Below are 23,833 nucleotides of genomic sequence, written 5' to 3'. Positions count from 1 at the left end.
TGGGGTGGGATATTATTAAGGGGTATGGTCTGCGGTTTCATATTAATACATGGTTCTGGTTTATGGTATGAACAAATAGGGTCCATCTAGGACCTTTGGTAGAAGTGTGAACCTATCAAGGGATATTGGAAAGGAATCGAGAAGACACTACATGAGATGGATTCTCCTAAAATCCCTTTGTTAGCAGAAACAGTTGTGTCATCTCTCCCTTCCTCATTCCTGGTCTGAACTGCGCTCTACCTCCCATGCTGATAGTAGAGGCCGCTTTTCCTCCGCAGCATCAGAGGAGTGTAGGGACAATCGGTTCTAGCGATCCTGGCAGACTCACAGCAGCGCTAGTAAGCTGTATGGACATCGGATTGCAAGCACACGCTCCTTGCCTAGGTAACCAGCTACCGCTGATAGGCTGAAAAGGTGGCAACAACCAGTAAACCATAATATTAAAAAATCAATATTTTCTTGAGAACCGATAAGTCTGTGCAAGTACATAGCACATTTATCCATTCAATAAGATGAGACAACCCCCTTTAAAGTTACTGTACATGCAAATCTATGTGAACAGGGCCCAATTATCCCTATCCGCAGCATCTCCTCTTTGGTTCTAAACCTGCCTTGAAGTAAATGTAAAAATTTTATAATTAACAGTGATTGTTTTTTACATAAACGCTTAGAAGCACAACTTTCGAGTGCTCTTCTAGAGATCTACATGATAATTACATATTTGTTACTCCCTAGCTGTGCAGGATTACAGAAAACATCTGTCAGCGAGAGACAGAATTATGTGAGGAACTGCACATTGATACCAAAATCCGCCAGATCTGTTACCAAGTCAGGAGCGCCCCAGAATGAGAACTTCCATAGCTCACCACTGCCACCTGGCTGTAGAGTGCAGTATTGGTTGTCATATAGAAAAATACAACACTTGGCTGAAGCACATAAACAATTAGGCACTTATATACATGGTTTTACATAGGACTGCAAGTGATCATACTGTATTATCACACTATATGTACTTGCAATAGCGGAATATAGTCTGTATTTAATGCAATAACATAATTTAAAAATAAGACCTAATAAATAGGATACATCATAAATCTGTGCTTTTTGGGTTCTGACCGACTGGACTCTATGATAAGGAGACTATTCACTGTAGAACAAAGCTGCTCTTATCCATGGGGCTGCGTCTGGTGCTGCAGTTCAGACCCAGATCATTCTCATTCCCTTAAATAAGACTAAATCATAGAATAATTTTCACTCACCTTGAACAAGATCTGCACTACAAACATAACTCAGGCACACAACACCATGCCCACAACGCTCTGCAGCCAGCAAGTCAGTGGCTGATGCTTCTGTATGCTTACACGGACATAGGCTACAGTATAATTTGTACTGTGGTAAAAGGGCTCCTTAAAGGGAAACTTTCATCAGAAACTGACCTATTGTTCAAATCGGGTTTTTGTGTCACATGCATTTTTAAGAATAATGTGGCAATGTTAACTTTTTTCATACCGTGGTTTTAATTTTAATAAAAATAGTATCCTTGCAGTTTCCTCAGTGGCCACTAGGGCTTATTTTTTAGACTCTGTTCTTTCAGGAAGTGTTTTCAGCAGGCTCTTTATCATCAGAGGCAGGATTACAATGACAGGAAACAGCTCTATACACAGCTGCTAACACCGGATCACAGCTGATCCTGCTCCCTGGTTATCTTATCCAGGTATATATTTTTTTCCATGGGCTTAAGAACAAAGGACTGTTCTACTCTGCCAGCTTATAGCGATCACCAAATGCTCGTAACACTGATTCTGTTATGTCACGTTGACAGAACAACCTCTTCTCTTCTCCTCTGTTCTGTTGAAAGGCTGCCACTGCAGATTTCAGGCTGATTGACAGCTAGCTCCCTGCCTTCTTACTGCGGGGAGCCAGATGTCTACAGTGACGCCCAATCAACACTGCAGCCGAGAAGATGAAGAGTTTCTCTGTTGATCTGAGGTCAAATGAAGCAGCAGACTCACCAGTAGGAGTGGTCCATGACCACTCTTGAGCTGGAAGTGGGCAGAACGGGCATGTAGTTGGCAACTATCAGGTCTTAGCCCCATGATAAAGAAGTAAAATAGTCCCAGCTAACCCCTACAACCTGTATGGTCAAGTTAAAAGGACAAACTCAACAACGCTACTGCTACAATATATGCTTTGGCAAATAAAATGAAATAAAATGTAAAAATGTTGTCCTTTCATGTATACATAAGATGTGAGTGGAAACCCTTGATAAACTGTGCATGCATCGGAGCATAATATGAAGTGTCAGAGCAGGTAAAGTGGGTTTTGCATACTCGATGCGGCCAGTTAATCAGAAATTCAATTACCCTCTTGCATACCATTATAGCGGTTGAGGTGTGTGTATGTGTGTCTGCCAGTGTGTGTGTGTGTGCTAACCTTCACATTGTCCAGAGATCCCACATCAATACCCTTCAGGTATAATTCCTACAGCGCTCAGTCCCGCAGCTTCTCGCTCTGCTCCCAGAGACATAAATCTCCGACTGTATCCATCACCTTGTACAGATTTGCCGAAAAAGCAATTATTTCAATTTCAGCAAAAATATATAAATAAAAAGTTATTCATCAACGTAGAACTTTTAAGTAGATTGTAATTATTAAAGTCTGCGCCTCGGAAAGAGGAACAAAACTCATCAATATTCTAGACCTGTGTACGAACAGGAAAAAACAGGGATTTTATTGTGATCATATTTTGGATTTATTGCTGCTACCGAATGCAAAGAAGACAAGTAATCAGGAGGCGTGAGACTAATATTACTGTGATACTGACAGACAGCGCTCCGAATGCAGGCTGAATGAGCAGTTATATGAAGTGAAGACACTTAAAACTTCAGAAGCTGACGCATAAATATCCATAAGATCAGCATGGCGTACCTTGGAAGCTGCATTATTACCAGATCTAAGTTCTTTCTGAACCTTGATTCTCCACACAGAGCCGGGATTTGTGTTGTTTCTGGTGCAGTTTCACAAAACAATAAAACTAAACATATAGAAGCAATTAAATAGGAGTGTAGGGTTGGTTGGGCGAGCTAGGGGGGTGGTCCCTCTTCTTACCGCGCAGAGACGAAACAGAGACGAAATGGAGGCAGGTACTGGGTGCAACAGGTCAAAGTTTATTTTCGCGCGCCGTCCGCCTGACGGCCCTCGCAGCACATCGCCATATCTCTCTCTCTCGGCCCTCCGTATCCAGAGCCACTTCACGACACAGCACAGTACCTCACTCATGGCCCTCTGTATCCAGAGCCACTTCACACACCGTGTTTCTCGCCTGGGACGTATATATACGTCCTGTTCTTTTTGGCCTTTCCTGACGTAGTGACAGCTTCCGACACTGTGGCTGCCCTAAGCCTAATCACCAACAGTCCGTTCACTGGTCCAACGTCGATCTTTACACGGTGTGCCTATTCCTTTTATCTCGTCTCTGTTGCGGTCTATCTGTCAGGACCACCCCCCTGTTGTTCTCTCTCCTCAGTCCCCCTGGTCTGGATTCACCTCACAGCGCACAGACCGTCGCAGTCCTCTTGTCACTGCGGCTCCCCCTGGGGACTGGAACCTTCTGGAACCCTCCCTCAGTATTTATAGCTAACCCGGTTCCTTGAAACTGTCACTCCGCCCCCCATGACCAACGGTTTCTAAAGCCCTAAGCTGATGTCAAGTCCTTTGCTCACACTCCTCCCTGCCATCTAATGGTCAACCCAAGGTACTGCACGTCCACTACACTTTCCTAGCTGTTTCCCCACTGTACACCTACCTACACTGTGCAAACCTTTCCTTCTTCACTCAGACTAGTCCGTCCGTCCGTCAGGTCACTTTCCCCACAGGAGCAACAAGAAAACGGGAGATATCAGAGCGCTGCTGAAGCCATGAAATGGAAACGGAAATGCCTTACAAAGTGCAAATGCAGGGCGAGAAGACAAAAAGTTCCAAAAAAAGGGGCTGTCTCATCTTTATAAGCCCTACTGGTAAGGGGATCGTCTGCTATGTGGTAGTGTAGGGATTAGTAATGAGCGAGTATACTCGTTACTCAAGATTTCCGAGCATGCTCTGGTGTTCTCCGAGTATTTAGGTGTTCTTGGAGATTTAGTTTGTGTCGCCGCAGCTGGATGATTTGCGGCTGCTAGCCAGCCCGAATACATGTGAGGAATGCTTGTTTGTTGTGAAATCCCCGCATGTATTCAGGCTGTCCAGCAGCCGCAAATCATGCAGCTGCAGCGGCACAAACTAAATCTCTGAGCACGCCAAAATACACAGAGAACACCAGAGCATCCTTGGAAATCTCGAGTAACGAGCACACTCGCTCATCACTAATAGAGATCATCTGAAAAGCAGCAGCTCTCACTTTGGTGAATCCAGTCCTTCTCCAACTTATACTAAAGGGGTTGTCTGATGCAGACATGTTCCCCAAGCTACCCACAATATAAGTGATTGCTTGTTGATTACTAGGCGTCCGATAGGTAGAATTTTTTAACTTTTATCCCTGTTGGAATGGAGCGACATTGCTCATGCTCAACCGCTACTCAACTTATGCTCTGTGAAGCCCCATAAAAAATGAATGGAGCAGCTGTTGGGCAACTTGTCACTACATTTTCTAAGGGGGAAGAATAAATAAAATCCCTGATCGGTCTTTTACAGAGCAGATCTCAGATGTCTGACCCCCATTGATCAGTAAATGTCACTGATCCTGGGGATAGGTGATAATTTGTTTTCATTGATCAACCCTTTAATTTAATTTCCCACACTAAAGTTTCCTGTAGGGACCAAGTTAAAATATATATAACGTGGCACTACTGTGAGGTGCTCAAGTAGGTTTCCCAAACCAATCAATAGAAAGTAAAAAACTTCGCACTCAACTTATGTCTTAGTATGGTAATTTTATTTTGCAGTCTGTAAAGAAACATTCCCGTCCAACATGGCCCTTCTTCAGTCACTCTGCTTGTGGAAGCATGCAGTCAGACTGAAGAAGGTCCATGTTGGATTGAAACGTTTCTTTACAGACTGCAAAATAAAATTACCACACCAAGACATTGTTAGGAATCTGGTTTCTGACACGTCTATACAGAAACCCAGATTCTCACATGCTGCAGTCTCTTGCCCATCCGCTGCAGCAGAAGGGATTGCTGAGGAGATTGTCTCACAACAACTGTCTCCAGAGGCTAAGTCCTTTATTCCTTATATTGGGCATGCTCACGGGACGAGTTCCTATTGGACTCCGGAAATAAGGTGCTCAGGTCCCGCTCCGGATCCTATTGGCTCTTCCTGGACTCCTGGAGATTTCCGGAAGGTCCCGTGCGCTATAAAAAGTGCACATGGCCGTTCCGCCATGCGATAGTGTAGCATATTATGCTGTGTGTGTATGGTGATGGATGCATGGACTGGTGACTGACTTATTATGACTTATTATTATGGTTATTACGAATGGTGACAGTGTGTTGGTCTTAGTCAGTTACAGCGTGCCATTTGCATCCTTGCCTCAGCAGCCTAGCATCCATATTGCATTTGCCTGATAGCAGCGCTTTCTTAGCGGTTGCGTTCTTGCCGCGCTGCTGTAGCAGCACAGTGTACGTTCGCAGTTGTGACGTCTCTGTCACAGACGTATATGGTAGGTCTAGACGGAGTTGGTGTCATCAGCTCACGCCTCTCCTGTGACCAGTTACAGCATCTGTGTAGCTGAGCCTCTGTGAGTTAAACAGACTCAGCACTTTTGCACTTCTGTTTATCCTGGCAGCTCTGTGAGCAAAACTGAGCTTGCCCAGTGCACCAGGGTGACGTTAACCCTGTGCACTCTACCGCCTCATATTCTGCCATCTCCTAGCAGCGGTCTTACCATCTGCCGCACGGTGGACCCCGGGTGGCGAAGGCACTTTATTTATCATTTTTATTTAGTGTCTTCCGCCACTCCTAACAGACATAAGTTGAGTGCCAAGTTTTTTTACTTTCCTGTAGGGACAATTGATGATTAAATGAGCAGATGATAACAACTATAATCTGCAAAATTACCAGTTTGTTAGGGCTCTTAAAGGGAATTTGTCAGCAGGTTTTTGCTATGTAATCTGAAAATAGCATGCTGTAGGGGTTAACACACAGATTTCAGCAATGCATATCTAATCAAGCTCTGTGGTTTTGTTTGCTTGCAATGAATGTTTTAGCAACAGTAGATTGTGTCTCCTGGTCTAGTAACACCCCCTTCTGTGATAAGCAGCTCACTTGCTATAGCCATTATATATATAGTCCCCAGTGTTAGCGAGGTTAGCTGTGATGTGGGTGGGGTTAGCTTTCTCAGCTCTGCTTCATTCTAAATCTAAAAGCTCAGATTTTGTCAGAATGGCTGCGCCCAATAATTTAACTGACATATCATTGGGTTCAGCTTCTCTTTGCCAACATCAGGCTGCTCTCGGATGAGGTAGCAAAAACCTGCTGACAGGTTCCCTTTAAGAGCTAGATCTGCTATAATCATATTTTGTAGGCATGAGAATGTCCTTTTAAATATAGGGCTTTATGTCTGGGATATGTGACAAGCATTTTGTATAATGGTATGTTAAAGAGGTTATATGCTTTGAAAAATTTGTTAGAAGGATCCCTTGATGCTCAACTTATCCCACATCATCCCTCGGTGGAGACTGTTGGGATCTATGGGAATATCTCACAGTAGGGGCTCATTCATACATTTTTCACCTGCTAGCAGTATGCATGTAATTCACAGACAGAATTCACACCTATGATAGTTTATGGGGCTTTGCACATATCCGATTTTTTTGGATTTGATCAAGCAGTCTGCACACAATCCGATAGGCACATCAGACCAAAATCCCCAATGCAAATCTAGGGTCTCAAAAAAATGTGAGAGGTTAGGTAAGAGGCTCTAGATTGAGGTCTAAGGGGTAATGTTTTTCCCTGTGGAGAGTGGCATGCTCTGGCATGCCAAGGTAAGGAGGCTTAGTCACCATGCAATGCTCCTCTGGGAAATTTAATATGCAAATTCTCTCTTAAGAAAGGAAGATCACTTGAACTCTATCGCGCCAGCTGCTGGATGCAGAGATCCTACAAGTCATTATTGACCCTTTAATGAGCTTTGAAATGTGACTTGCATGGCGACTCAGCCTCCTTACCTTGGCATGCCAAAGCCAGTATTCATTCCCCACAAGCAGAAACGTTACCACTTAGACCTCAGTAGTTTGGAAGAGGTTACATCTCTGTCCGATTGGAGTCTGATGTGTTAATGACATGCCATCTCCTCCTGCCTTACAGATACTGGCTGGCAGATTTTTTCCTATATAAACTAATTGGAAGAAAGATTGGAGAAAGGAAAACATAGTACACCATGCCTGCATATTGAATGCAAAGCTGAGAATGATGATTAATGGTGTTTGTTGCACCAGAAAAGCATTCGTTTTTAATGTTTTCTATATAGATCCACTTGTTTTAATGGATTTTGAATAAAGTATTTTTCATTTTACTGGATGGCCGTGCTGAGCCTTTCCTCACTCACTTCGTAATAGGAAGAAAGCTGGAAATCAGGTTTCTGAAGGAATTGTGAAGGGTCTGACTGTTCTTCTTTACATAATAGATCTATTCAGATCAGCACGTTGTCAGTGTAGTTCAGGTCAGGAAGAGCCATCCAGCTCTTTATGACTGCTTTCATCCCTGGCCAACAGACAAGGCTTATAAACCGAAAATTTCTCTAATATGAACTCAGACTTTTAAAGTAAGTTGTTTAAAGTAAAAGCTATTTTCTTTTAAAAGGAAATGTGCAGTCAGAAAATGACTTTTTGCTAAAATAAAGCTTTTGCTTTAAATGTATTTTTAAAAACATGTTTATAATATTGTTTTCCATGTCACAAAGTGTGCAAAGGTCATTGTGAAGGGGAAAGAGGGGGAGCGGAGTCAGTTATAAATGGTGGATCCAGTGTCATCAGCTGCGTATAGAGGTGTTACCGGATGTAATAATTCTGCCTCTAATGATAAGAAACTTACGGAAATCTCTTCCTGCAAGGAAATATGAGTCTAAAAAAGCCCATTGGCCAATGTAAATGTTGCAATATAATTTTTTTAACTCTTCCCAGCTGCATATCATTCAGCAGGTGTGAAAATATGGAGCGGGCTCAGGACCTGAGTCCGTTCAACACAAGGTGAACGCTGGCTGTCTTAAACAACCTTCCTCTGTCTCTAACAGCATTGAATGCTTTGAAGTAGGAGAGGAAAAATCAAAAGCACAAAAATAAAATTTGTCTGAGGAAAAAACAAAAGCACAAAAATAAAATTTGTCTGTATCCTAAAGGGGTTAATAAAGATTGTGCTATAAAAAAGTCAACTAATAAATAAATCAAATGGTAAAACTGGAAAGACAAAAAGTTCAAATAGGGTCTTATCTGATAACCAAGTGGTATGAAATATTATAGGTACGCTTTTCTGATGGGGTTGTGACAGTCCCAACTCCTATAGAAGCTTGTAACGGCTGCAGCAGGACCACCAAGGAGATACTTTGCAATAAATGAGGAATACGGTGGCTCTGAGTTCGCGCTGCCCAAGGTTCAAAGGTACTATCTCACATGTAAGTGAAGCATGAATGTGGTTTATTATGTCAATGTGCTTCAAGATTTTTAATCCTCTACATCAGGACCAAACACAACGATCGTCATTGTGGTTTGGTCCTGATGGAGAGGTTTGAAAACCTTGAAACGCGTTGACATAAATCGTATTCATGCTTCACCTTCATATGTGATTGTACCTTTGAACCTTGGGCAGTCCGGACTCAGAACCACTGTATTTCTCATTTATTGCAACATCTCTTAAATAATATGTGGATCACTCCCAGGGCTGTGGGGTTTACTCGGTACCGGGCCGGTGTCTTAAGAGGATGTGTCGCGGTGGCAGTGACCCGGTCTGTGGCCCTGAGTGTGCATGTAGAATAAGAGGAATAAAATTTATGTGTAGATAAGTTTGTGACGCCACCTGTCGTATCTGGTCAGAAGGGGACCAGCGCTGCAGTGCAGATCCTCTGGGACAGATGGTGTGATGCAGGAGAGGTCTAATAGCTCTCCACAAGCAGAGCTGTAGTCCCAGTGCAGTGGTAGTAGATGTTGAGGTAGATGGGGTAGTGTTCAGGCAGGGGATGTAGCAGTGCTGAAAGGTTGACGCAGGAAGAAGGCAGAGGCACAGCTGAATGCAGTTCCAAAGCTTTACTCCCGTTTCTGGCATACACAGGTGCCTGCTTCAGTGCCGTGTCTTCCAGGTGAAGGGCTCAGCCAACTCCCAGGCAGGTGGAATGCACCCTTTCAGCACTCCCTTCCATATGTGCCTTTACTGGATGTCTCCTTACTAGCGCTAATCTGAAGTACTTGCAGTTATGAATTACACTCAAGTTCCTCTTTCTTGCTGTTACTTAGAATTCCACTCGCATGACAGGTAGCTGTAGCCTACTTCAGGGACTCCTTACAATCATGTTCCGGCTCACACACGTTGCTACTGTGTCGCCAAGTCTTATTTGGGAATAAAGCATTTACAGCTTCTATTCCTCCGGTTTCTGCTGTAGGATCATTAGCATCCACACAGCCTCGGATACCGGCGCCTTGCCTTTGGCACATAAGCTTAGGGAAGGCTCTGCTCTAGACCCAGTCTACAGCTCTCCTACACATGTCCCGTCCTTTCCTTAATATCCTTCTGAAGAACTGATCCTTCTGTTCCTTTCCTTCCCAGCAGCTCCAGCTCACAGGAGGCTGCTGCATACATGTTCTCTCACTCTCTTCCTCTCTGGGGAACTCATCCTCTCTTCCTATCTGTTCTTCCACTCTTTAGTGCAACTTAAGCTCCACCCACCTCCCAGCACCCTTCATAAAATAAGCAGGGGTCATAGAGGGTGCCCTGCTGTTCTAAGGTTTCTATGCTGGGTGCAGGTGCTCGAGTCTGGTCAAGTGTCCCCATCTTACATGGATAGTGGGATACTACACCTCAGGAGGAGGTGCAGTACCTCTGTGGCGACTGAACCCTCAGGGGCACCACATATGCGCAACATAAAATCCTGTTGTAAACATGATGACGCATTCCCTTTAAATGTACAGCTCTGGCAAAAATTAAGAGACCACCACATCAAATCCCTGTCATGGCCAGCCCAATCTCCAGACCGGAACCCCATTGAAAACCTCTGGAATGTAATCAAGAGGAAGATGGATAGTCACAAGCCATCAAGCAATGAAGAACTGCTTACATTTTTGCGCCAGAAGCAGTGTGAAAGACTGGTGGAAAGCATGCCAAGACGCATGAAAGCTGATTTTAAAAATCATGGTTATTCCACAAAATATTGATTTCTAAACTCTTCCTGTTAAAGCATTAGTATTGTTGTTTCTAAATGATTATGAACTTGTTTTCTTTGCATTATTTGAGGTCTGAAAGCACTGGGTCTTTTAATTCATTTTGACCATTTGTCATTTTTAGAAAAAAAAATATGAAATTTATTGCTTGGAAATTCGAAGACATGTTGTCAGAAGTTTATAGATAGACTAAAAGAACAATTTACATTTTACTTAAAAATATACCTATAAAGAGAAAAATCAGTCAAACTGAATATTTTGCAGTGGTCTCTTAATTTTTGCCAGAGCTGTATACTACCACAATATCTGGTATCTCCATTAGAAGATTCTGTACTGTATACTGATATTTTTCTGTATATATTTAACAGAAATTATAGTACTTGGTAGCTACCAGTTTGTTAATTATATTAAAAGGTCAGAGCTTTCATTAAGCGGATAAATTGATTTCATTTATCCGGTGTGTATACTTCTGTGAATGCCAGGCACAAATAATTGTGTTTTAAACAAATAATGTATGTATAACATACAGAACATGGCTTAATGGGAATATATTATGACTCAGAGGTATGCTCTACTGCAGCCATAAGGACATCGGAAACAATAGTCTGAAAATGTTCATTGATTTCTGTGGGGGAGTTTCCTAGGCATGATCTGTGATCTGTGCAGAGGTCACTGTGCAGGGACAGAGGAAGAGGTGAGCTGTGATATCACTTAAAAAGAATCTGTCAACAGGTTTTTGCTGTGTAATCTGAGAAATATTCAATAAATAGATGCCGACTCTTAAGATATATGTAATTAAGCAGCATTGAATGAGTCCATAAAATATATAAATTATTTTAAAATCAAAGGGAAAATCCCAAAATACATTCATCTATAGACACCATCCATAGATAATAAAACTTTTAATGAGGGTATCAAACTCTTATTGTATAGATTCTAAACATGAACATGTCAAAATAAGTAATAAATGTATTAGATCTCACCTAGTTCAGATGTGAAGATGTAGTCGTCCACAGAGCCCCATGGGAAGCATGTGAAAGTAGACGGGCTATCAAACCTCGTCATGTCCATGCATTAGCTCCCACCAGAACAAGAACAGTACCCAAGTGTCAAACTGATGATGGAGGCCTCAAAAAGAAAAATGTCCCCGCCCTCCGTGTTTCTTTCTTAGGGACTCAGTGTCATCAGGGTAGTGTACATGTGGGCAAGTATGTAATTTGGCACAGTAGATCAAAGTCTCTAAAAGCACATGGTACAAAATTGCATCTGTTAGGCCTGTTTCACATTTCCGCTATTTGACGGGAGGCTAAATCCACCAGAGGCGTTAAAAACGGATCCGCCTCCGTCATGCGCAAAACGGATGTCACCGGATCCGTGTAGTGTATGGATCCGGTGAAGTCGGCTAGCGGGGGAAATTAAAAGGAACCGCGGTCTGGGAAGGAGAGAGAGAGATTTTTGCATTGCTGAGGCTTTTCTGGAAATGCAATTCAAGGTTAAATTGCCGGGCATGCGCAATTGAAAATAGCGGACTGTCGATCTGAAAACACGTTTCAGAGTCCGTCTCCTCCGCCCGGGAACCGCTAAAATTTTCACAGATCCGTCAAAAAAAGGATGTGACGGACGACCATCAGTCAAAATCCGCCACTGATGTAAGTCTATGGGGAAAAAACCGGATCCTACCAAAAAAGGGGCGGATCCGTTTTTTTTCTAAAAGTGACGGATTTTGACTGACGTCAAACAACGGAAATGCGAAGCAGGCCTTAGAGGGTCCTATAGTGGTAGGTAGTGCAGTGTGGTCTGCAGAATTCATTATGACCTACCTTGCACCATGAGGACTTCGCCTCACCCTTCTCACTGTGGCGCGAAGTAGAAGTCCACAAATAATGTCTAGATGGGAAAAGGAAGTCACTAGCAGCACTCTAAGGCTTATGCTGCTCTTACTAGAAGAGGAAAATGGTAATTTCTCTACACTGAATGAGAAACTCATGGAGCAGATAGATCTGACAAAAAAATTTCAGAGTGACACGGAGCACGGCGGGATTAGATAGCACACTCATCACAAGTTTTCTTTTTTACTTATCTACTTATCACAAGTTCTCCATGGAGCTGCGCTGATGACTACATCTAACCTTCACGTCTGAACTTGGTGAGATCTAATACAATTATTGCTTATTTTGACATGTTTGTGTTTAGAACCTAAACAATAAGTACTTGAGATCTACATTTAAGGTTTTATTATCTCAGGGTGGTATTTAGAGGTGTTTGATTTTTGGGGATTTTCCCTCCGATTTTAAGTAATTTATTAAAAGTTGTGTAATGCGAGATCACCATAATGCAAAGGTATAGACTGGGATTTCAAGCGCTGTGTCACTTGTCTTCTTTTTGTAGTTTCAATAAGATCAGTGTTATATCAGCATGAGTTTCTAAATAGATGAGTAGCTGTCTCGTGCCATGTAATACTTCTTCTCTGTGTAACTCTTCCCCCATGACCGATTCACAGCTTTCTGCCTACGCACAGTGTGCACAGAAAGCTGACAATCAGTGGTGCGAGTGGGGTTATAGAGCTTAGCATTCTGAGAATTGCTAGATCTGAAGCAGATGAAATAGTGATTTTATCTAAAACTGCAGAACGTAGCCGAGTAAGTGACACATCGTTGGAATCAGGGTCTCTGACCCTACATGATACCGCCCTCAGACAGAAAAAACCTGGTGACAGATTCTCGTTAGTGTGATTGATAGGTTCTGTCTGTTTTATCTGTATATAGGTGATATATTTTATTATATTCCTGCATGTGATAAAAATTAGTTGACAAAAAACAGACCAGGAAGTATTACACTAGTCTTATGAGGCTAAGTGGTTAGAGTGAAAGCTGCACGATTAAAGGACTTTTTTGCTATTAATATATAGAGTAAAATAGAAATTATTTTAAAAAGCAACAATAATTCTAACTTATTCTTGATTTAAACAATACATGTTTTTCTAATTAAATAATTAATTTAAAGTGAACTTTCATTTGATGCATGCTGCTCAATCCATGAGCAGCGTGTACCTGGCACTGGTTGTATTATGTCAGCCAGGTATATTTGACTCTGAAATGGCATTTCAGAGAAGAATGTACTTTAAGTGCCTCAGGTGACCAAGAAAGCACTATAAACTAGTTGGGACAGACGTTCTCCAGCGGCTTCTAGTGGATTGGACAGCATGTATCTCTAAGAGTGGTGGACAATTGCTGTCACATTCATACCCCAGAATACACCAGTCGCATAAATGTATTGCAATGTGAACAATGTCTTGCATCTTGTGCAAACATTGTGTAATGTGAATTGTATAGTATTGTGATATTTGCCTATGGAATGTTATGTGTGTAGTTGACTTGTAGGATAAATTTGGAGTTAATTTTTGGGAGCAGCCCATTGTGGGAGGGGAAAGTCTTAGGGAGAGTGACCCCTTCCAACTATGTTGGCGAATAGGGTCTGGAGAGCTGAGTGAACAGTGAGAGACCCTAAACAAAAGGAGACTGTGGGAGAGGAATAGCAAGATCATGAAGATCATTGAGTAAGAAAGACAGAGTGTCCTTCCGGAGACGGGTCCTAGGAAAGGAGCCTAGCCACGAGTCCTTGGGCTTGTAACACTGTAAGGTAACGGGCCTAAACAGGACTGAGTACAGGGGATTAGTGAAGGGAGCCGAGTGGACATTCCAGGGTGCCAGTAGTGGAAGAGATAGGACACGGACTTGCTGTACAAGTAAAGAATTTACTTTTGAATGGTGATCTCCTTCATTGAACTATGAAACATCTGGTCCTGGCAAACCAGCACTTGCATTCGGCCTTCATGAGAGCGATGCCCTCACAGTAAAAGTCCAAACACCCAGCCCGAACCCCAACTTTCATGTAACGTGCCGGGGTGCCTCAGAAGAGTGCCTCGCCCCAGCCACTGCCCTGTATCACGCTACATATCAGCTGACAGGTTACAAGTTTAAGGAGTTGTGCACTACTAGGACAACCCCTTCTCTTACCCTACGCTTTGCCCCGATAAAATGAAAACACCTATACTCACCTCAAATGCCGGCGGCGTAAGCACTCGCATTCATGGGACTCTCATGTGGTGTGTTGTGACATGTGAGCCAGGTGCCGACATAGCCATGGCGTCACTGTCCCTTCCTTCGTGTGAATTGAACTTGAAGAGGAAGTTAGAGAGCAACTGTGGCCCGGACTTCCTCTAGATGTTCAGTTCATATGAAGACAAGGACAGTGAGGCCAGCGCTGATTGGGTTCCTGGCTCATGTGTCACAACAACTTACAAGAGTCCTGGGAACTGGAGCGCTGACACCACTAGAACAGCGCCGGCGCGAGAGGTGCGTATAGGTGCTTTTATTTTATCGGGGCCAAGCGTGGGGTATCAGAAGGGGTTATCTTAGTAGTGGATACCCCCTTTATTAGCATTATTTTAAAACTAAATGTTCACAACTGATTTAATTTTCCTGACTTATGGAGCGATGTATTTACAGAGTTAAAGAGTCAAAATAGACTTTGAATCTGCAGAGTGACTCCTTTGTTATACTCCGTCCTTCACTTCTGTCAGAGTTTCAAGGATATTTTTTGGGGATGGAAAGAATAGTGAAATTTGCAGCATTGTTCTTGCCATAGAGAATACTGGAATCCTTAACAGAAATCTTATGGATCCCATCAATGGCATTTATATGTATTCATTAGAAAACAGGTTAAGAATAGCTGTCATGGCTTCCTAATAAAGAGAAGAAATTGTCCTGTTGTGTACAGCGCAGGAAGCAGGTGATATTTCCAGAAACATCACTCTTCTTTGTGTGCAGAGCACGTTTTAAGGACACATGAACAATACTAAGCAGAGTCTGAAAAAAACAGGGTAGTTATTTGCTAAAAATCAGCAGTTACTGGCACAGGTAGATCCCAGGAGAAAATTTCAATGTATAGAAAGCATCTTAAAGGCAATCTGTCTGCAGACTTTATTCTATGCAATATTAGGACAGAATGACATAGGGGCTGAAACACAGAATTCAGGGATATGTCACTTATTAAGTTGTGTGCTGTTGCTTTCATACAATTCATGTTTTATCACCAGGAGATAATCACTGCCCAGACTAGTGCCCTCCCGCCACGCCCTCTCTGATAAGCAGCTCACTGTCGATAGACAATATTCACAGAAAACAGTGGTACGGGTGAGGGCAGCTCTCTGAGCACTGCTCAATGCTACATCTAAAAAGTCTGTCACAACTGTTGCACCCAGTAATCTAAGTGATACATCGCTGAACTCAGAGACTCTTTTTCTACATTATGTTGCTCTCAGATGAGGTCGTAAAAACCTACTGACAAATTCATTTAAAGCACCATGCCAGCATTTGTTTTTTTTTTTCAGAGCTGGAGTGGTGCTTTTCATGTAAGGTCCCTGCTCATGGTCTTATACTACGGCATCTTCACCTTTTTTAGGTTCCGCGGCCCCATCTTGTGACCGCAAAATTTGACTGTCCAGAAGTCACAAGTTACATCATAAGCTCTCAATGTGCAAGTCTATGAGACCAAGAATAAGGCTCTCATAGAATTGGATTGAACAGTAACCTCTGACTCGCTCCATGAAACACCGGAGCGATCAGGCAGGTTACAAACTGCCAGAGACAGATGGAAGTGGTGGTGATTAAAGGTAAAGACGATGGCAGGTGAGTATAGTAGTTGAGTCAGGGACATAAGATTGGAAGCACCACTCCAGCGGTAAGATTTTTAAAAAAATGTTGGAATGGTGCTTTAAAAAAGTAAGAACAAGATTCCACCTGGTGGTTGCAATAGGCAATTACACTACTTTTACATTTCTGATTTTTTTTTTTAATTCCACACCAATGTGATCCTTTTTTGCAAATGTAGAAATAAAATGGAAAAGCAACAAACAAACAAGATTCACATCTCAGTCTACAGTACAGCGGTGTGCCGATTTCCTACTTGTCAGACAGCCATTGGAATAGAGCATGTCATTTTGTCTCAGCGGGTGACCTGACCCGCCATTCACCGTTCCGGACTGGATCAATATAATCATGTCTCTTACCTATTCATTTGAATTTCTGAACCAGCACAACTGGGAATCTGCTCTATCATTTGCCAAGCTTAATGCAAGGTTGTGCAGTCTTGCATTTCCACAGCCAAAACACTCACTTGCTTGTAATATAAGGGAGTTGCTAGTAAATGTTGAAGGGTATGTGGTAAAATGTCACATTAGACCTTATTTACAGAAAGTGCTGTAAATTCACAGCAGACGTAATACAGGATAATGGAGTAAGTGGATTAAAATGCTTGCCCTGGAATGAAGAGAAGTAGATGAAATAGACTGTGCAGCCAACGAGAAGAGCCGGACTCGCTCAGGCAGGCACAGGCGTGCACAAAACTCATGGGGGCCCCCAAGCTCTAACAGCCCCCTGCACTGCTAATCCATGAGGATGTGGATTTATCCTACAAGCACGTTTTCCAGTATATTTTCATCACAGTATTTAGCTTTCTCTATCATTAGACCAACTCTACATTTTATCCATCTCTATATTTCTTTGTAATTATCGCATAGCTGGTTACAAGCTCTACATCCAGATTGATAGCACCTCATTCATCATTCATCATACTTGGCTATTCCATATGCATAATTCCCACATGTCATTGCTTCAAATACACATATATCTTGCGTTAAATCTTCATGAAGCCTAATTAGTGGCATCTCCTTCTGCAAGGGGTGTGGTAGTACTGCAAAAAGAAACCCCATTTATAATCATTGAGATAGTAGGCATAATGGCCTCTACTGATCCCTGCATCCGCACCTCACCGAGTCCACAGATAACATCAATTCCTCCATACACTGACAAATAAGTCTTGACAAACTATTACAAATTATTCCTGCCCATTCCTGTGCCACAGGGGGTGCCATGCTTTGTCTAAGGATCCATACTGAATGTGCATGGTTAACCCCAACCTCACTCCGATAACATGCAGCATCTTCACTTATTTGTTTTTAAAAGAATATTTCCCCCCAAAAAAATCAATCTGGAGAATCAATATGTCAAAGGAGTTGGTTGTCACCTAGCTTTCCCAGACTCCTGAGTGGTATATTGGTAAGAATATACAGTAAGATATCCCTTTTCCCCTATATTTGCTTTAGGAGTTTGGGAATTTGCAATTCTTTTGATGACCAAGTTGACTTTCACCAAGACATAAGTAATGAGTGAATACAGACATGCATTTCCTTTATAAGGAATCTGTCAAAATGATTTATCCCACAGACTAGTTACGGTACCATACATGTGCATGAAACTCTGAAAAACAAGTCCATCAATACCTTTCCATGGTCAGTCCATTTCTCCATTACTGAAAAATCAGTGTTTGAATTGATATGCAAATGAAGCTGAAGATCTATTTGTAGATCTGCAGCCTCTGTCACTCCAGCTCTATTGCCTTCCCAGGGCTGTCTCTTCATGCTTGACTGACTGCAGCTTTTCCCCAAGTCACACTACATAGAAATTGTCAATCAATCAGGAGGAGGCAGTGCTGGGCAGGGAGCAGAGCTTGAGTGACAGAGGCTTCAGACCTAGAAATAGCTCTTCAGGCTTATTTGCACATCAATATAAATGCTGATTTCTCAGTAACAGAGTAATGGACTGGCCTTTTAAAAATTTCACTGGACTTGTCTTTGAAGGAGCTAGAAAGTGAATTTGGGGGATATCCTCCCAACAGATTCCCAGAAGCTGTTTCTGAAGCCAATATTGCATCAAAAAAGATACCAGATGTTATACAAACATGAAAAACAAAATGTACATTTCATACGGGTGGCTCACTTGACGCCATCCACTACCCATCTGTCTTTCATTGGTTCCCATTTTAAAAAGTATACTTTTAATGTACATGTTTTTCTACTGCATGGTTGTGATGAATGCGATCTGTCAGACATCGGTCACCCAAAGGCTCCCAAGTTACAACATGTATACAGTTATAGGGATTGTCCACTACTAGGACAACCCTTACTCAATCTAAATATTTTTCCCCATTTAAAATAAAAACACTTGTACTCATCTCCCTTGCCGGCACCATATTAGCTGTGTTGGCACTTGGCTTGCGTGAGGTTGTTATGTTACCTGAGCCCAGCGCCCAATCAGTGCTGCCATCACTGTCCCCACTTTCAGACATCTAAGTAATAGAGAGGAAGTCAGAGCTACGGCTGCCGATCATTTCCTCTTGATTACGTCGAAAGACGAGGACAGTGACACCAGCACTGCCTGGGCACAAAGCTCACATGACATAACCTCACGTGAGCCCTGGGAACGCGAGTGCTGACACTGCTGGAATGGCACCGCCACAGGAGGTGAGTATGGGTGTTTTTATTTTAACGGGGGCAAACATTCAGATTGAGAAGATTTAACATATAGATATTTTATTCTGAATGGACAAGATTGTATTCAGTTGGCAACATGACAACTCCAGGAACTATTTTCACTGTAGTATTTTTCTTTTCAGGGTCAGGGGAAAATCTCTAATACAACTGGGAAATAATCACTTCATCATCTAGAGTTCTAGACTCACTAGTCCGTACAGGTCGCGAAGACATCGGAACTGATTTCTAATATCATCGTCCTGGTCATTTAGGGTCAGGATTTGTAAAATACCAATTTAGGATATTATATCTTAAGGGGCCTTTGACTGACCCCGGAGACATGAGGGGGTGCGGGTGTAACTGTAACTTTTGAAGCACATGTTGCAACACTTTCTTCTTTTTAATACATGTACTCACCATTACATATAGGGAAATATTTACTGCAGTTGTATAATATGTAGGTCCTTTTTATGTAGATGTTAGCGAACATCCTTTATTGTTAACAATATAGTGGGTGGTCCATTAACAGCGGATAGGAGGCTTAAAACACTAAAAGAGTCATGCACGGTACAATTAACCTATCAAAGTAAAACTAGGTTTAGCAAACAGATGGCTCAGGCCTAAAGACAAATTAGGGGCATAATAATTCCCGTTACAAGTTGCGCTAACTTTCCAGTTACAGCTGTCAATGTCTAGAAACTGTGACACAGTATATTACAGATTTGGATATTACTAATTACTATAAATTATGGAAATGTCTCCATTACTGCTAACTTAGGCGTGCCTTAAGAACACCCATAATAGACAGCGCTTTGTGAAATGAAATCTCACTCTAAAATGTTACATCGGACTCATGGAGAGCGTCAATCAAACATCTCCACGTGTGCAGGCTTCTAATGTTAATGTTCAAGGTGATCTGAAGGTGAACATATTGGAAGTATATTTCATGGATCACTAGGTCATATACGCTCCTCCTAAAGTCTCAGACAAGAACAATTTCCAAGAACAGTTTCCATCTTATGTACAAAAAAAACAAACAACTCTATCAATCCTGGTTTTAATTACTTTGTCGCATTTGACAAAAGTAACATTCATCATGTTAGATCATTTTTGCCATTGTTCTTTATATTGACACAAACTGTTCCTCCCAAAACAATGGGACCCAAGATGTCACAGGTGACAGGATGGCAAAAACTGGGCATGTCTTAAAGGGAATCTGTCATCTATTGTTTCGCATATAAAATGCGGCCACCACCATCAGGGGCTTACCTACAGCATTCTGTAATGCTGTAGATAAGCCCCCGATGTAACCTGAAAGATAAGAAAAACAAGTTATATTATACTCACTGCTGGGTGGTCCGGTCCTGGTCCGATGGGTGTCGAGGTCCAGTCCGTCACCTCCCACCTTCTAGTGATGACGTCCTCTTCTTTGCTTCCCGCCCCGGACCACTCTGATCTTTCCCGGCGGCAGCGCACTGCAGTACTCTGCTCTGCCCTCAACAGGGCATAGCAGTACCTCTGTGCCGGAGCCGCGACGGGAAGTAAAGAAGAGGTCGTCATCACTAGTAGATGGGAGGTGCCGGACCGGTCCACGACACACATCGGACCCGGACCGGACTGCCCCCCGGTGAGTATAATATAACTTGTTTTTCTTATGCTTTATGCATCCATTAGCCCTCTGTGTCTGTACTGTTACACACTTAACATTATGGCTGGTCCATACAATCAGGGCAATTGTTACCACCCACCTTTCGTGTCTCCCCTTTTTCCTCATAGATTGTAAGCTTGCGAGCAGGGCCCTCATTCCTCTTGGTATCTGTTATGATCTATGTGATTATTGTTATGCTGAAATGTCTATCGTCTGTACAAGTCCCCTCTGAAATGTAAAGTGCTGCGGAATATGTTGGCGCTATAGAAATGAAAATTATTATTATTATTATCTTTCAGGTTACATTGAGGGCTTAAACACAGAAAAAACACAGTATAACAAATGTGTAAAAATACTCTGCTGTAAAAATATATATATAACAGTAAACAGCAAGTGCTAGTAAAAAGATAATAACAAAAGCAGGGTATTTAGTTGATACGTTTTTTGCAAAAAATGTATGCTAAGCCGCTCTACCAACGTCACGGTATACCCATCTCAGAGCAGTCCTATCTAATGTATTTAAAACCTGATCATGTGAACAGTACCTATATGAGCAGGATTCAGAAAGGCAATGCCTGATGTGGATACGCTGTGCAAGACGGTTTTTTTATGTACATGGCCCACAAGAGAGGGGCGGGGATCTCCCAAAACTTGCATAAGCAAAAATGTGTTTTTAATACATTGGGGGCTTATCTAGAGCATTACAGAACGCTGTAGATAAGCCCCTGATGGTGGTGGCTGCATCTTATATGCAAAAAAATAGGTGACAGATTCCCTTTAAGAAGGAACTAGTTGTCCCGAGCAAAAAAAAATGCATTGGGTCTACAGTATATCTTTATTATAGTGCTACGATATGACAAATCCAGTCCTTCTATTACTAGCATTTTATTGTTAAATGCATCATAGCCTATCAATTTCATACTTTAAAAGTTATGAAAATAATCCAGAAAACTAGTAACAGTAGGAGAAAAATGTAATCAGAGAGAGGTGCCTTCTTAATTGCTCACCAAACACCTAAATTGTCGGTGAGACTTCATACTTTTACTGGTGGGCTCTTTAACTCCAATCCCTCTACCTGTCAAAACGCTAAGAAAAAAAAAGGACGACAGCAGCAGCAGCGCCGCAAACTACACCGGTCCATGACTCCGGCTGGCAGTGGAGATTTTCCACAAACAAGATTACTATGAGACCAATCAGACCCTGAAGGCTCCTCTACCCAACCCCAGACCGCAGAGCACGTTACTGATACATAAAACAAATACAATTCTCTACAGAAATGGGGAAACAAATAAATATAAATAAATATAAATCCATAAATCTTATTTTTTTTGCCAAAATTGTCGTATTAATCATTCAGATATGTGATTTTATTATTTATTTTTTGCTAGTTCAACATGTTTAATACCGTCGCTCAGACATGAACATGTGTGTACTAGGGGTATGGACATTAAGATGCACAAGGACATTTACATTTACAAGTAATGATGGAAATATAGGCGCACGCTCACATTAAACAACCATATCCATAGCTCACTCTGTCCGTAAGACAATACGCTAGGGACTATGTGGGCTAGGATGGGATATTCATGTATTTATTGAAAAAATAAATAAATAAATGGTGCTTTAGTAATTGGATTTCACATGCACCAGGGACAGGAATTAGGCTGTTTACCCAAATGCTGCATCACGCCGGTCACCAACTCATTTCGGTCCAATCTCCTAGATTGCTTTCCCATGACCACTGTGCATTTACTTAGACATTAAGGAGAGAATCCTTGACTTTAAATGCCAAGCCCATTACACTTCATTAAGATGGAATTAGACCTGCACATCACCAGAAAGCAATGTGCATATCCTTCAGCATCCCCCCCCTGTAACATGCCAGCTATAGCTGCCCACACACCAATATCTGGGGTTCTGTCTAAGGAGAATGAGGGCAAGGATTAGTTGGCATTCTGCTTCAGTGTGAGATTGAGCAAGGTCTGGCCAGCCTCCAGCCTGGAGCTGTAAACAGATTAGAGCATGGTAATGCTGCTGTCAGGAGCAGTTTTCTTCAGCTAGCTATTGCTTTCAATGGGAAGTTATTTGGGCTGTGCAGTCTGCCTTTCCTACAAGCCTCATAAATAAAGTTCTTCTAGCCTCCTTCATTGACTCCCTTCCTGGCTTTCTCTGCAGTGAGTGCTGACCAAATACACCATCGATCACAGACCCTTCTCCTGATCGCACCTCTGCCCCAAACTGAAGCCACATCCAGATTGGGTCAGTGATCTGAACCCCAGATGAATGGAGCATGGTGGCATTCCTCGCATAGCATGCACAGTGACCATCTGCTGGCAGCAAGGACCCAGCTAGTTTACTGTACCTGAGCAGGCTCCAGCAGAGCCAGGATGGTGACGATGAGGAGGCTTGGAGGAGTCTGCATGGTGCTGCTCCCCTGTCTGGCCAGCACATCAGCACTGATCGCTGCTGCTGCACATCCTGCGCTGTCCCTGGTGCTGATCCAGCAGCCAAAGTTTGGAGCCCAGCAGAAGGCGAGAAGCGGTAAGAGGATGGAGAAGGAGGAGGAGGAGGAGGAGGAGGAGGAGAGCTTCTACAAGAGGTGCTCAGACCTGGGCAACGGATGTGACATCACTAAAGCTCCGGGGGGTCCTGCTTGGATTGATTTTTCTTTTTTTTAGTGGAGGGGGTTCTTCAAGTGGGAGCCCCAAAATAAGAGTTCGGGGTAATGTCACACAAAGCTTATGCCTTCATCATACAAGAGCCATGGTCTGCTCTCTGGAGAGCTTCTCCGAGCACAAAGTCCACCGTCCGATGCCCACCTCGTCCCTGGCTCCAGTGCACTGACGATCTGCAGAGACGAGCTGCTCCCCTTGGCGGCGTGCCTGGGGCTGGGGATTGTCTCAGCCACTACATTCCACTGAGAGACTCAGCAGAGCTCACTCCGGGAGGGAGGACGCCAGCAGGGCAGAAAGGAAGGGGTTAATGGCAGAAGCAGCTATCACTTAGATATGGAGGGTGGGGGATTGCTAGGTGGGACAGAAAGGAGGAACACAAAGAAGAGAGGTGGGAGAGAAGAGAAGGCACCGTCAGGAGATACCAGGAGCTCATCAACCTGCAACCTGGTACCTGATCTCCTGGTGCTGGACATTCTGCCCATGTACCTGAGACACTGTGGTGCAAAGGGGAAGATGGCATGTATGGGGCATATAACTATACCAACAAATATATGTATACTGTGTATACACCTGAGACACTATGGACCAAAGACAAAGATGGCATGTAGCAATAGAAATATATTATGTACAGTATACACCTGAGACACTATGGTGCAAAGAGAAATATGACATGTATGGGGCATATAGCAATAGAAACAAATATATATAGTAGGAGGAGTGCCTGTTCAAAGCAATTAAAACTGGATTGAATCACTGACTGGTAACCAACTCATGACTTTAC

At 42.7% G+C, this 23,833-nt stretch overlaps 1 protein-coding gene across 1 annotated transcript in view; it reads right to left on the bottom strand.

Annotated features, from left to right (window-relative positions):
- The window catches only part of OLFM3 (olfactomedin 3), a 345,834-nt gene extending 322,492 nt beyond the window's left edge, over positions 1–23,342 (bottom strand). The window contains exon 1 of the mRNA XM_073571715.1: positions 22,740–23,342. Coding sequence (XP_073427816.1) covers positions 22,740–22,799 — 60 coding nt within the window. The 5' untranslated portion in view covers positions 22,800–23,342. The remainder of the gene's footprint in view (positions 1–22,739) is intronic.
- Positions 23,343–23,833: the final 491 nt, after the last annotated feature.

The sequence above is a fragment of the Dendrobates tinctorius genome, unplaced genomic scaffold (assembly GCF_039654945.1).
Source record: "Dendrobates tinctorius isolate UK_male_01 unplaced genomic scaffold, ASM3965494v1 ptg000029l, whole genome shotgun sequence".
Taxonomy (NCBI): domain Eukaryota; kingdom Metazoa; phylum Chordata; class Amphibia; order Anura; family Dendrobatidae; genus Dendrobates; species Dendrobates tinctorius.
This window is presented reverse-complemented; position numbering and strand designations above follow the sequence as displayed.